At 36.4% G+C, this 13,847-nt stretch overlaps 1 protein-coding gene across 11 annotated transcripts in view; it reads left to right on the top strand.

The window, feature by feature from the left end:
* PHF14 (PHD finger protein 14) overlaps nt 1-13,847 on the top strand; it is a 168,253-nt gene that overhangs the window by 111,076 nt on the left and 43,330 nt on the right. For 9 of the 11 annotated variants that reach the window (XM_037382630.1, XM_037382635.1, XM_037382631.1 and 6 more), the window contains exon 17: nt 311-428. In XM_037382630.1, the coding sequence (XP_037238527.1) occupies nt 311-428 (118 nt within the window). Of the gene's footprint in view, nt 1-310; nt 429-1,012; nt 1,864-5,501; nt 5,541-13,847 lie in introns of those variants that run through there. The other 2 variants (XM_037382639.1, XM_037382640.1) reach the window with 2 other exon arrangements.

Consider the following 13,847-nt stretch of genomic DNA (forward strand, 5'->3'; position numbering starts at 1 on the left):
AAATTTTTGAAAATAAATGGCAATGAATGACATTAAAGTATCTAAAAAATTGAGCTGGTTATATGTTTTTTCTTTAATTTGTAAGTCTCTGAAATAATGTCATGTATATATGGTGACAAAGCTGATGGATGAGTGTCTGCCTCAGAATATTCCAAATTAGGCAGAACCTACGTGAAGTGATCGTGTTTGAAAATATCCCTTAACAGAAAATGTATTTTCTCTATCATGATAATGGATCAGGGAAGCTCAATCTAAAATAATATAGAGGTACCTTTTATATAAGTAAACATATTTTGGTTTCTTGTCGCAGGTGTGATGAATGCAGGCTTTGCTACCATTTTGGCTGTCTAGACCCTCCGTTGAAAAAGTCTCCTAAACAGACTGGCTATGGATGGATTTGTCAGGAATGTGACTCTACATCCTCCAAAGTAAGTTAATTCATCCTGTGAAATAGTTGAGGTATTCTGGTTTTAGCAGTCTTACTAAGCATCTGAAGTTTTTGTTGAAATGCTATGCATAGGACTGCTCTGAAAAACAGTAGAAGGTCATAAAATAATGATTTCAGTTTTACTCTGTAAAACAGGTAAAAAACAATGTATACAAAATGGAAATACTCTCAATCAATAAAGAGAATGTTATTATCCCAATTAAATGTTTTCTTTTCACATTGTGGATACTATTCAGGATTGGTGACGTTATTGACAAGTGAAAGTATTTCAGGAGTAGTACAAAATACAAACCTCTAAAGACAAGAGGAAGAAAATGCATGTTTTTTCTATATGAATGAAGATTATTTGAATTGCAAAACCTGTTTTTTTAAATGGAAAATTGTGTGAAGGTTGTTAATACTTCATATTGATTGGTATGCCTTGGTCAAATATAACACTGTAAAACTAGGACTAAATTTTTTACATGGATTAAAACTCGCTTTAATAATACTGACAGTAATAGTATGCTTCTGTAGTACTGACTTTTCAAAAAAAATAAAGATTTTGATTCTTTGTCTACACAGAAGCTTCTTTAGTACTGGCATTCTTTTCTATCATCACCATAACCTCTGAAGAGACACTTTCCAATTGATCTTCAAAATCAGATTTATAAATGCATCGGATACCTCAGGGTTAAAATAACAGAGCATTCTAAAAGTCTTTTAAAATTTTACAGGTTATTCTGCCAGTTTCCTTGTATTTCACGAATGTTTTAACTAGTAAAGAAGTGACTTTAGTATTTGGATACACAGGGACACAGCTATGCAGATGTTGTCATAAATCAGCCATTAGCGTACTTGGATACTTAAACTCTTCCATTATGTTACTTCTAAGAATGGAAGATAGAAGATGTTCAGAGAGAGGTATAATTTTTTGCCTTGCTGGTGTCCCTATCCAACTGGAAAAATACGGTATTCAGCTTCACCCTGGGGGGTTAATCAAATTGTTCTTCTGTAAGAAGATATGAAGACAGACACTGGAAATTGTCTGTCTGCTACAGTTTGGGCATCAAGCAATCTTTCTTGAATACCACTTACATGCAACGGATGTTCCAAGAGTGAATTAAAATTGTTATTGAATTTCTGTCACCTGCTTAAACTAAAAGGGGTTCTTGATACCGTTTGTAAAAATCTTCCGTCTCCTGTTTTCTTGGCTTCTTCTGAGTAAACAAAAAATCCAGGGTTTGTAATTTCTGAATGTGTTTTCCAGGAGATTAGCACAGTGTGTACCAGATAAAATTTTTAAAAATACTATAATGAAGTATGACTGACTTCACTTAGTGCAGGGTGTGTATTATTTTTAAGGTATGAGTTGAAAAATACCATGCTCAGAAAAGTAAGCAAATTTTATCATTAGAATGATTATATATTTTATGTTACCTTAGTGATTATTAAAAATGAAAAAAAAAGCTTGTTATTGTGTCTAATTTTGTTCATAAAGATTTTGAATGACTAAATTTAAATAAAGTTTTTTTGCACTTTCAAGCGCAGGCAGTTTGAATTGTATTTGCCTGAATATGTGATGAATATGAAAGATACTGAAAAATTGTCTTATGGGGACTCCTTGTGGTTTTGTTTAGTCACTTTCCCACAGCTTTTCCACAGCTGTGCAGAGAAATTTCTCTGAAAAAGCTATATTGCTCTCTGTTTTAAAAAGTCATTTTTGTAGCTTTTTTTGTGTTGTTTTATTCTGTACTGCGTAACAAATTGAAACAATACAGTGTTGAGTTAAACTCCTTGCAGCCTCAATGTGAATGTAGTTTTAAAAGGATTAGGGCTGTTTATGTACTTAATTGTTTTCAGATTCAATATTCTTTATGGCTTTAGGATTGTGTATTATATGCCTGTGATTTTGCACAGCTTTTCACAGCCAGGAGGAACAGATAAGGCTTTTTCTACCCCTCACTAGAGGGGGTAGTCTCGCAAATGTGTACTTAGAGCTCAGAAGAGGAAAACTGTAGAGAAAGTAGTGTTGTTTGCTGCACTCTGTGTGACCTGTGGATGAATTGCAAGCCTGAGCTACCAGCAATTTCAGTCTCAGTCACTCACTAAATCCAATTTTTGGTGTGTCACAGTGAAGTTTCTTGTACGGATTATAGCAGCAAAATGGGATTGAATTTCCAGTTTTGGCCAAGGAGACTATTGTTTCGTTTTCATTCCTTCAACTTTGTTCATCTGTTTTGATCCAATTTAAATCACTGTTACAGTACACATTTTAAAATTCCCCAACAATATCTTCTGTAGCAGTATTGGGCTTTGAGAACAAGTGGTAGGTAAATTACACTGTTTTGGTGATGAGAGATTGTAGTGCATAGCATATAATGGTCAGTCAGTTTTTATTTCTAATTATGAATTTCAATTTTAGATGTTTAGGAAAAGTTGCATACTGCTGACAAGGAATAATGTGATTTTATTTTCAGATTTTGCTAAGCATTTGCAGGTGTCAGCAGTACAAGGGATGTAATTTAGCAGTAATAAACATATGCTTTAAATTGTTAGCTATCACAAATGTTGGACATGCTGCTTCCATTTTGCTCATACTAGTCACAGGACTCTCCAGCAACTGTGTCAGTTTTTCCACCAGCGTAACATATTCCCATATTACCCTGCCTGTCAAATAATAGACAGACAGTGACTTTGCTGTAGGGCATGAGGGCAACAGCTTCTCTGCTGGTAATACTCGCTGTCACTCACGACTAAGGTCTGACAAGCTCTCTCATCTCAAAAACATTGTAGATTTTGTTACATCACATGAAAGCTGAAGTAAACCTATAAGCTCTCCGTTTCTGTAACATTATCCATCTACCCTACGAAAGGATTACAGTGTGCTTTCAGGATTGCCAAACAGTACTCTACAAGATAAATTTCCTGATAGTTTGAAATAGTGATATTCAGAATGAATATAGAAGCTTGTTTTAGCTGAATTTAATAAAAATAAAATAAAATTATTCGATATTATGATGTGGTAATATTCAGTAGAAATAAATGTGGCCTGGGCATTTGTTCATTATGGGTGACAAGGGTCTCATTATGAGGTCTCATTATTACTAGATGTGGCTTCCCTTCGGTTGCCTTCCATTTAAAAGTATTGTTTAAAGTATCTCCTGCAATTTTAAAATTTTGCAAAGGGCCAGGGCAGCAAAGAGTTTAAAGATATATCATGGTGGTTACAATGACCGTGCTAGTTTAGGTTTCTGTCCGCTCATCTTTGTGTGCAATCTGTTTTGCAAAACGCTGCAGAGTCTACATGTCAGGTCATTATTTGAGTGCTGCAAAATCAGCTGCCTTGTCTCTAGACTTCTGTTTAGTTTGCTTTTATTTCATCTTTTTACTGTATTGCATTTTTTGAGTGGAAATAAATTGTCGGTATATATGCATAGAATTCTCATATAAACCCCTCAGGTAATATTTTATGGAACTACAAATACATGACACGCCAACCCTGGCAAGTATTATATTTTGTACACCTTTTGTGCTGGAAAGCAATCATGGATAGCTTTGCTTGTAATCCAAGTAGAAGCATTTTGGATATAACTCGCGTTTACATAGTGAATAAGCAAATATTGGACACTGTAATATTAAAATATCAAATATAATGTTTTAAATATTTTAAATTATATATTTTTTTAATTTGTTTCAAACCTTTTTATTTGGTCAGATTAAAAAAAATGTAAGCAATTCAATTTAATTGCTGTAGGCAATGGAATTTTATTCTTGTAAAAAAATAAGTTAATGCGCAAGAAGACCCATGAGGAGTGCAGAAGTTTCTGATCTACTCATGAGTTGTGCGGGTGACAGTCTCATCATGGTTTATGGAATTTAATCTTTTTCATTATGACTTTTTTTCAAACTTGGGGAGCATTTCCTCACATGTGCAGTTTCACACATGTGTTTTAAAGAATAAACAGTGAAACCAAAAAATCCTGCTGTCAAGCTCTCACAATTCAGAAAATACCAAAATTAAGGTGGCATGCAGCGCTTTAAGTCCTTTTGTGGCTATGCATGAATTTGCAGCCTTTAAATCGCTTCATGGTGCGATATTATTTTTTTTTTGCTATAAGACCCCTGCCTTCTGTGATTTAGCTGTCAGGTGTCGCTAAAAGGGATTAATTTGGGCTGAATATTAGAAGAAGGTACTGTCTTTAGGTTTTGCAAGGCATGAAAACTGAAGCAGTGATTTCAGGAACACGAAAAAAAAAAGGGGAAGCTTGACCTTATGTTTGAAGTAGTTGAGTTGTGTCCAGAAAATTGAATTTTATGTTTTTTTCACCCCAAAGCTCCTGTGAGTTCTACACAAATTAAATTTTTCAAATATTTAGTAATCTTTCCTCCTTGTTTACTGTTTCCCAGCCTGGATCCCTTTGCCCAACATGCAAAAATGAATTCTCTGACCTGCAGCAGGTTATAGTGTAAGCTGTGTTTTGAAAGTACTAAGTCTCCATAATGATGTGGTCTGGGCTACCACAAACTTAACTAATTTCACAGAAACTTTAATTCTTACTTTCCCTGTGTCTTGGCTTCCATTTTGCAAAATGTTGATACTGCTCCCTTATTTTAGACATTTTCTGTAGATTTGGATGGGTTGTGCTCAGCAGCTGCCTTTTCCTGTCCACTGACTGTAAGAGGGATCCGAGACAGCTAGTTTAGATTAGTGAGGGTTATAGTTTGGGTGGGATTCTCCTTGCCTGAGTACACACAGAAGATGATTGAATCAGCGTTGCATGGACAAGCTTTATCTGGGCATTTACTCAACATTTGGAACAAAACATTTTCAATAGTAGCCAATATCTTTAACATTATATATATATATATATATATAAAAGAAAACACTTTTTAAATATAATATGAGGGTGGCACAAGGTGGTAGTATATCTGCGTGCTTAGTTATGTCTTGAATATGTGTTATATACATTCTATTATTCAATACAATGTGATTTTAAGTAGTTACATTTAAAATACATCTTGCAAAAAAAATAAACCAAAACATACTTAAAGGTATTTTGTATTAATTTAGACTTTTTCCAGTTGCATATTCTGACAAAGGGTGACTGCAACTGCAAAGAAACTGTGAGCCTGATTTAGTCAGTTTCCATCAGAGTGTTGCATCAGAGCACCTTCTTTGGAGGACCCAACATACAAGCAAAGGTACTGCCACCATGGCAAACAGCATTGCAGCTGAAAAATTAGAAAAGAATACTGCTAACAAATCTGCTTGCCGATACAAGCAGAACATACTAGAATAGAAAGTTAGTTCAATTTTTATGCAACATTTTTCAGCCAGAGCTTAGGAGTATTTCAAGGTCACTTACAGAATAACAAACTATATAATGTAATTGACTGAATGCATTTCTAAAGGTAGAATCTCCACTTTTACTAGGTATGAATATTATGATCTATTTTGTCATATAGTCATCAAGAACAATAGAATTAAACATTTTTGTGTGTATTTGTATATTTTAAAGTTGGTTGAAAGTTAAATTATGCTACATAAATCAGATTAGGACTTTTGTTTCTTGCGTGACATTACAAAAAATGTTTTTTATATAGCAGCTGGAAAATATGTGTTTATTTTGAAGTCATTGTTTTCTTCCTAGGTTTGTGAGGAGCAGTCAAACATTGGCACTATAATGATTTCTTTAAAATTGAACAAGAGAAAATTATCCAGATCTGTGTGAATATTTAACACAAGTCTTTACATCACTCCTACACTGTTTTAAAAAGTTCAGTAATGCCAAACCTTGGTCCAGAAAATAATTTAACTGTTGAGATGGTAAAAAAAAAAAAAAAAAAAGGCATGAAATTGCGGTGTACAGTAATTCTTATCAGTTGGTTGGAATATTGCCAGCTGTGTTTAAATATTTGTTCCCCAGGTATCTTATTTAAAAAAATGAGTTGTCACAGCCTCTGTTATTTTCTGGCAAACAGGTATAATACATCTATGTAATGAATAATTTATACCATAAAACGTTCCAAAAATAATCAGCCTTGAAATTAACTTAAGATGGGATTTGATTTATGAATACTGGATAAGCTCAGCATAAAGTTAGTTGGTATTAAATCCCCAAATTAATCCAAATAATCAGATACACTTAGTTGGCAGAAGAAGATTCCCATAGTGTAGGTGGGAAGCTTGGGTTTTAATGAAGGGGGGGGAAAAAAAAGTTTAAGCACTGTAAAATGTTTCTGTAACGGATGCTTATTTAAAATATTTTAATTCTTCTTCATATCAAAATCAATACTACCAGTTCCAGTACCCCATGGTACTACTGACTGACTGCCAGATCCTCTTCATGGACTTCTAGTGCTCGTACTTCTTCTTAGGTGCAGCTTAACTCTATCAAAAAGGTATAATAAAAAATGGACAACACAGTACAGCATTGTCTTTTACGTAACATCATCTGAACAAGTCTTTTTGACTGGTTAAACAGATGATAGTACAACTAATGCCAGACAGAAGTTTAAAGAGATTGCAACACAGAGATCTTTTTCTAAATGAGGTATTGTTGTTCCAAATGCAAAACTGGATTCAAATAAAGTACCAATTAGTTTCTTTCTTGTGTTAAACTTTGTCAAAAAACAGCAGTTACAATAAACCTGATAAGAGTCTGTTTTCCCAGTGGTATATTCTTAGAAAATCAAGATTTAAACTATGCACAGCATTTTTAAATGAGTATTTTTGTCAGAAAAGCCCCATTTTAATGGTACTTGGTCCAAAAATTGTCTGGTTTGCAAGATCAGTTTTCTTCCCTGTATTTTTTTTATCCAGGATACTGATGAAATCCCTTGCTTCTTAACTTCATTCACTCATTGTCGTAAGCAGCCCAGCAATGAAGAATTTTTTCCAAAGCTGAAATTTTGCACTGTTATAAATTCTTTTTCTTAATGGGAGAGCAGTAGCATCATTTAATGCCTTCCGTAATGCTGAATATTTTCTGACAAAAGCAGGAGGGAAAAAGTGTTCTGAATGCTGCCGAAAAGAGTGTTTCATTCTGATGTCATTTGACAGACACACCTTATACTACCAGTTGCCCACCAAAGCTGCTCTGCACTCCCCTTCTCAGTTGGATGGGGGAGAGAAAATATGATTGAAAGGCTTGTGGTCAGGGTGAGGACAGGGAGAGCACTCGGCAGTTACCATCGTGAGCAAAAGAGACTCAACTCAGGGAAAAAATAATTTAATTTTTTACCAATCAGATTGGAGTAGGATAATGAGAAGTAAAACCAAATTTTAAAACAACCCCTTTCCCCCTGCCCCCAACCCACCCACCCCTTCCTTCTTCCCAGGTTTTGCTTCACACCTGATTTTCTCTGCCTCCTCCCCCCAGGTGGAGCAGGGCAACGTGGGTTGCAGTCAGTCCATCACACGCTGTCTCTGCCGCTCCTTCCTCCTCACAGGAAGGGCTCCTCACACTCTTCCTCTGCTCCAGCGTGGGGTCCCTCCCACATGGTGCTGTCCTTCAGGCACAGACTGCTCCAGCGTGGGTACCCCATAGGCTCACAAATGCGGCCAGCAAACCGGCTCCAGCCTGGGCTCCTCTCCCCACGGGGCCGCAGGTCCTGCCAGGAGCTGCTCCAGCATGGGCTGCCCAGAGGTCACCACCTCCTTTGGGCACCCACCGGCTGCACCATGGACCTCCATGGGCTGCAGGGCCACAGCCTGCCTCTCCAGGTGTTTCACCAGGGGAATCTCTGCCCCAGCGCCCAGAGCACCTCCTCTCCCTCCTTCTCTGGCCTTGGTGTCTGCAGAGCTGTTGCTCTCATGTATTCTCACTTCTCCCTTGGGCTGCAATTGCTCTTGCACAGTAACTTTCCCCTTCTTAAATACACTGTCACAGAGGCGCTACCATCGCTGCTGACGGGCTCGGCCTTGACCAGAAGTGGGTCCATCTTGGAGTCAGCTGGCATTGGCTCCGTTGGGCATGGGGGACGTTTCTGGCATCATCTTACAGAAGCCAACTCTGTAGCAGCCCACCACTGCCAAAACCTTGCTACACAAACCCCATACAAAAAAATGAAGCAAATTATTTTTTCAAGAGGCTTTGTGAGTGTCTCGTGAATCATATTAATACTGAGGTATTCCTGCTTTTAATAAGTTGTCTCACCAGTTTTGCTTTTTTATAACTAAAAATGTGTTGCTGAAGTAAAAACAAACAAGGATGGCTGAAATTAGGGAAAAGCCTGGTCATTAATTATCACTTTGGTTAAAATACACACCCAGGTCTAATTTCCAGTGAAACACTTAAGAGGTACCTCATTATTAAAGTACTAGACTTAAAAACAATTAAATCATGAACACAGTGTGTTGAATATACATTTTTAATGCATTTAATCTGAATATACACAATCTAATATTTAAATGACTAAACCTGTAGTTTAGGTGTGGTTTAGTTTAGATAGAGTAACTATTGCCTACTCTACGGCAGTGGTTAAGGGAGCAAAATCTCTTCATGGGCAGCTGTTAGAAATGCCACTGCTACTCTGTACCTTCTTTAGGTTATGCTTCTAACAAAATCTGCTTACAATTACGGTTTATCTGGGAAATAGCTCTTCTAGTGAATCGCGAGTTACACTTCCTAAACCATGACAAAATTAATTTACAGCCTACGTTGTCCGCTACTGTAGTGCTAAGCGGCAAGGAATCTCGTCTGGGACCTATCTGCAATTGGAAAATTCCAAATAGCAGCTAGCATCGTGTTTGAAGTAAAGCTACCAAATGTGGTTTTATGCTAGCACAGCGTGAGAGAATAAAAACCGAGAGCACTTTTTCAGCCCTAAGCCGCACCCTGCAACAGGAAGATTTTATACCTCTGCTTTGGTGTACGGCTGTGCCCACTCAAAGAATGTGAGAAGGCTGAAAGAGAAGTAGAGTCTAGGAAGGACAGGGGGAGTGCCTGCGCCTTAAAGAACTGGAGGCTTTCCCTTTTGAAAATCAGTTTCTAGATATTTACAATATTGAGCAGTGTTGTGACAGTGAATTTTGCATATTGAAGATGCTGTATAGAATTGTAGAAGGCATGCAGATAGCAGTTTTAACCTGTTTTCTCTTTTTTATGTTGCTTTTTAAGTGATGTCCCCAAAGGAAGATATATGTGTCTGAAAGTCACCAAATTGTAGCTGCCAAAGCATCATAGCTCACACCAGTGGTACACATTCAGATCTATTTCATCAATACAGTTGTCTTCCTACTTCTAGAGTTCCTAAAATAATGAGTCTTTTGAGTATTGATAATTAGGGGCTTCATGCTGACAGTGGAGCCATAAACAAATTTACCGATAACTTCTAATTGACCATTACTACTTTCTGTTAACAGCCCTACCGGAAATTTTGATTGTTATTTACCTAATTAGTAGAACACATGTTGGTTTTGAAAGCATCTGAAAATAAGTGTGCATGAAAAGCTTGTAACTGACTTTTGAATTTTTTAAGCTTCTGAGCCTTCATTAAATTCTTGGTTTAGATGATACAAGGTGCCAGGAGGACAGGAGTAAAAAACATTTCCATTGTGCATAACCTTTTCTAGTTGAATATTCATGAAGAATTGAGGAGCCAACTGAAAACAGCAATAACTATGTGCTTTACGGGGAATCCTGAGAGGTGCAAAGGTATATCTGGAGTCTGATGGCATCCCGTTCCACTCTAATTTTGCAGAGTAGTGTTCTATTGCTACCAAATTCCTGAAATAAACTTCTTAACCCAGAAATGTATTTCTAGCCTTATGTTTTATATAGAACTAGGAGGTATGTAATTAAAGAATTATATATCTTAATACCTCGCTAGTCCAACTTTATTACCCTGCAAATAATCTTAGCACATCACCTGTAATCATATTCTGTATGACAGAAAAATAATTTGATCTTTAATTGTTATTCTCTGAATGAGATCTAAAGACATCATAGTTGCCTAATTACCTGCTTGTGTTTGCTCTCAAGGTTGGTTTTATTATAGTCTTCCAAAGAAATGCAACCATATATGTCACTTTAAGTAATGTGTCACTCATCAGTATAAATTACTAACGCTGCCTGAGCAAAATGTATTCATATTGAACCAGGAGAGAGAAAGGAGACAGGGGAAGAAACAAAGAAAGGGCCGCTTTGTGATGGGCTAAGCAAGTAATGAATTTTAGCAGAGTCAAGATTTGCTTTTTGTTGTCATCTTAGATAGGGGTGCTGAGGTTTTGTCACCATTCTCAAATAGAGATTCTCTTAGTGCCAGCCACATTTAATCACATTTTGCAGAAGACAGCTGGGCATTGCCGATTTGTGCTGTGTCAGGCACTTTCTGTGAAAGGAGTGTCTCATCGCTTGGATTTCAGCATTCTGTAGCAGAAAAGTTCCCTCTTCTTAAAATTGGCTCAGCAAATAGCTTGTGTGGGAATATAACTATAAGAGTATTACAATCAGTTCTACCAAGAAAAAGCACAAATATTACGTGGAATTTTAAGATGGCTTTTGAAAAGATTTTCACAAAACCTTTAAAATGTATAGTGTATTGTTAAATTCTGATAGCAATTAAATTAATCTTAGATTTTTCAGTAAATGTATTTGGGTAACAGTTGAAAATTATTATCTGGTTCAGTGGCTTGAGACACATTTGGGCATGTTTGGAAAGTCTTAAGTGTATTTCAGCTGCATCAAACAGTACCAAAAGATTTCATATGTGGAAAACCTTGGAATCTGTAGATATCAAGATTTCTTCAAGCTACTAATCTCATGAAGACTGAAGGGCAGATGGTATCCTTCAGATGTGGTATAAATAGCCAAAGAAGTGTCAGAAAGGAAGTAGCAAGATAACTCGGTATTTATGGAAGGTACACACAAGTGTACTTAGGGTGGGTTAATCACATCACATATTTATTTTTGGAAATAGAAGGGCATCAGCAGATTGATACAGTCATTCGCATAATGGATATTAAATGTGTAACCAGTCCTGTACAATAAATAAGGATATACATATCAGGTATTAATATTTGCCACTATATTGTGTATTAAATGAATACGCAGTTTGTCCAACCATTTTCATCTAGTGCATGATGTCTCCACTGCTTGTTTAGGTTGAAAGTGTTGCATAAAGCAGAGAAATTTCAGACAAAAATTTTTAATTGCTGGTGGTAAGGAACTTTTTGAAGGTTATTATAAGATGTCTGTATTCATGTAAGGATAGCTTCAAGTATCTTGCATTTAAACGGTAATTATGAGAAAGTATAAAAGGTTTGACATTTGGGAGCTGTGATTTATTAATCTGTTATTAATTCTTTCACTGGAATGACCTGTAGACCTATTGTTGTTTATGTGCTTTCTGGGTACAGCATAGACAGAGAGTGAAAAGCTCCTTGATACAAAATAGTAAAACATTCAGAAGACAATTTGTACCCTTTCTCAGGTACCCTGGTTAATACACAATGAACCTTTTTACCTACTGACTCATTCTTCCTTGCAAAGTGACCTGCTTCAGCTAAAGAATAGTAAGATGGCTTAATCAGTCCCTTGGGAAATGCAGTTTTGAACCCCCTTAAAGAAGAAGAAGACAGAAGTGAACCAGGATCTTCCCTATAATGGTTGAATGTGATCACCAATTAATTTAGGGCAGCAATCAAAACATCGTCTGAAAGTAAGGCACTAAGTGTGTCTGTCTCTCTTTTTTTCTAATTTTTTTTGGGAGGGACTGGGCGGGAGGAAGGGGGAGTTGTTTGACCCCAGAGAGCTTTCATTGTAGTGAATCTCAGGAGGACAAAGGGAACTTTTGATAATCCATGGTAACACTACTGAATTCTGAATAAAGCTGCTATTTAAAATGCCCTGTTATTTTGAACATTTCCTATTGATTAGTGAAATGGTTCTACATTCTGGTACACTCATTTTCTTGGCTCTTAATGTGAGGTGTCTTAGTGTGTATTTATCTTAACATTTTGGTTAAGGTTGGGAATGCATTTTTTAAAGGAATCACCCAGCTGCCACCCATCGCTATACTCTGTTTCAAATTATAGAGTGGTCTCAAGAGTGTTCAAACGGGGTTCCTGTCAAGGGATGCTAAAGCTGAGGATGTATTCTGCTAATGGGTGTGCTGTCTCTCTGACCGAACTAGTCATAGCTTTGAAACACGTATAGCACATCTGGCTGATCCTCAATACCAACTGCCTTGTTCTTTACAGCTCTTCCTGTCGCACCACAATAGTTCCTGGCATGAAGTGACTATTAAAACCCCTCTTATGTTTGCTGTATCAAAGGCATATTTGTGTTTTAGTTTCATTGACTACAAAAGTTACTTCATTCCTGTTTGGTAAGAGAATTTTTAGAATGCCAGTAGTCTCAAGGTCAAAAGCCTAAAAAATAATACGCAGATATATACTGCTAGGGTATTAAATCATATCATTTGTGTGTTTGCATAAGTACTGTATGCATATACTTTTAACTGAACAAATCCGGACCACAATGTTATTAAGCAACTATATTGAAGAGTAAATGACTCGGGGTGTGTTTCCTACTACAAATGAGAAACATAAAAGGGAGTTTTGTCTGGTAGATGTAATCTTTTTAAAAAAAAAATCACAAAAAAGGCACAGGGAAAATATTCATGCCTGCTGAAACAAGGCAGTAAAGTTGACATTTCAAGTTCATTTAGCCTCATTATTCCATGTATCATTTACAGTGTTCTTAATTAGGGAAGAATGAGGAATTTCCAGGCCTTTCTGAGGATGCTTTAAAACAGCCGCAGTAGTTGTGACCTTTCAGTTCCTGTGGGCTCAGCAAAAGATGGCTGATTAATGTCACATCTTAAACTGTGTCAACTGGGCTTTTCATTCCCTTTTAGGTAAACAGCCCATTGTCAGTGCAGCTCAGTTTGACAGAATAAAATATCCTTGTGGTTTAGCTAGCTACTTTACATTAATGAGTATGTATCTCTATTTAGTAGTATGAAGTTATATGGAAATTTCTTTACTTAAAGAGAATTTAATTACTCTAGTGACTAGCATGAATGAATAAATCAAAGGCACCCACAAAATAAGTGTTCTTAACATTTGTTTGAGGCTTCTTAAAGGATGTCCAAGATTTTTTTTCATTTGGCACATTCAAATGTTACAGCGATCTGAAAAGGAAGATATAAAAAACATTTTTATAGAAAGCCTTTCTATAGATAGATTCATTCTTTAAAAATATTTCTATATTCTTGAATTAACATTTTACTTTTTCTGCTTTATCAGTTGAAAATAGTACTTCTTAAGAAGAGAGAGAGGGAGAGGAAGAGAAGGAAAGAGAGAAAATCAAGATGGGGAAAAATAACAGGACTGCAAGAAATGCCCTTGGCATAGAAAGGGAAATGTGAGCACACATGCATTCATAAGAATGAGAAAATCTGACCTGGA

This window comes from Falco rusticolus, chromosome 4 (assembly GCF_015220075.1).
Source record: "Falco rusticolus isolate bFalRus1 chromosome 4, bFalRus1.pri, whole genome shotgun sequence".
Classification (NCBI taxonomy): Eukaryota; Metazoa; Chordata; class Aves; order Falconiformes; family Falconidae; genus Falco; species Falco rusticolus.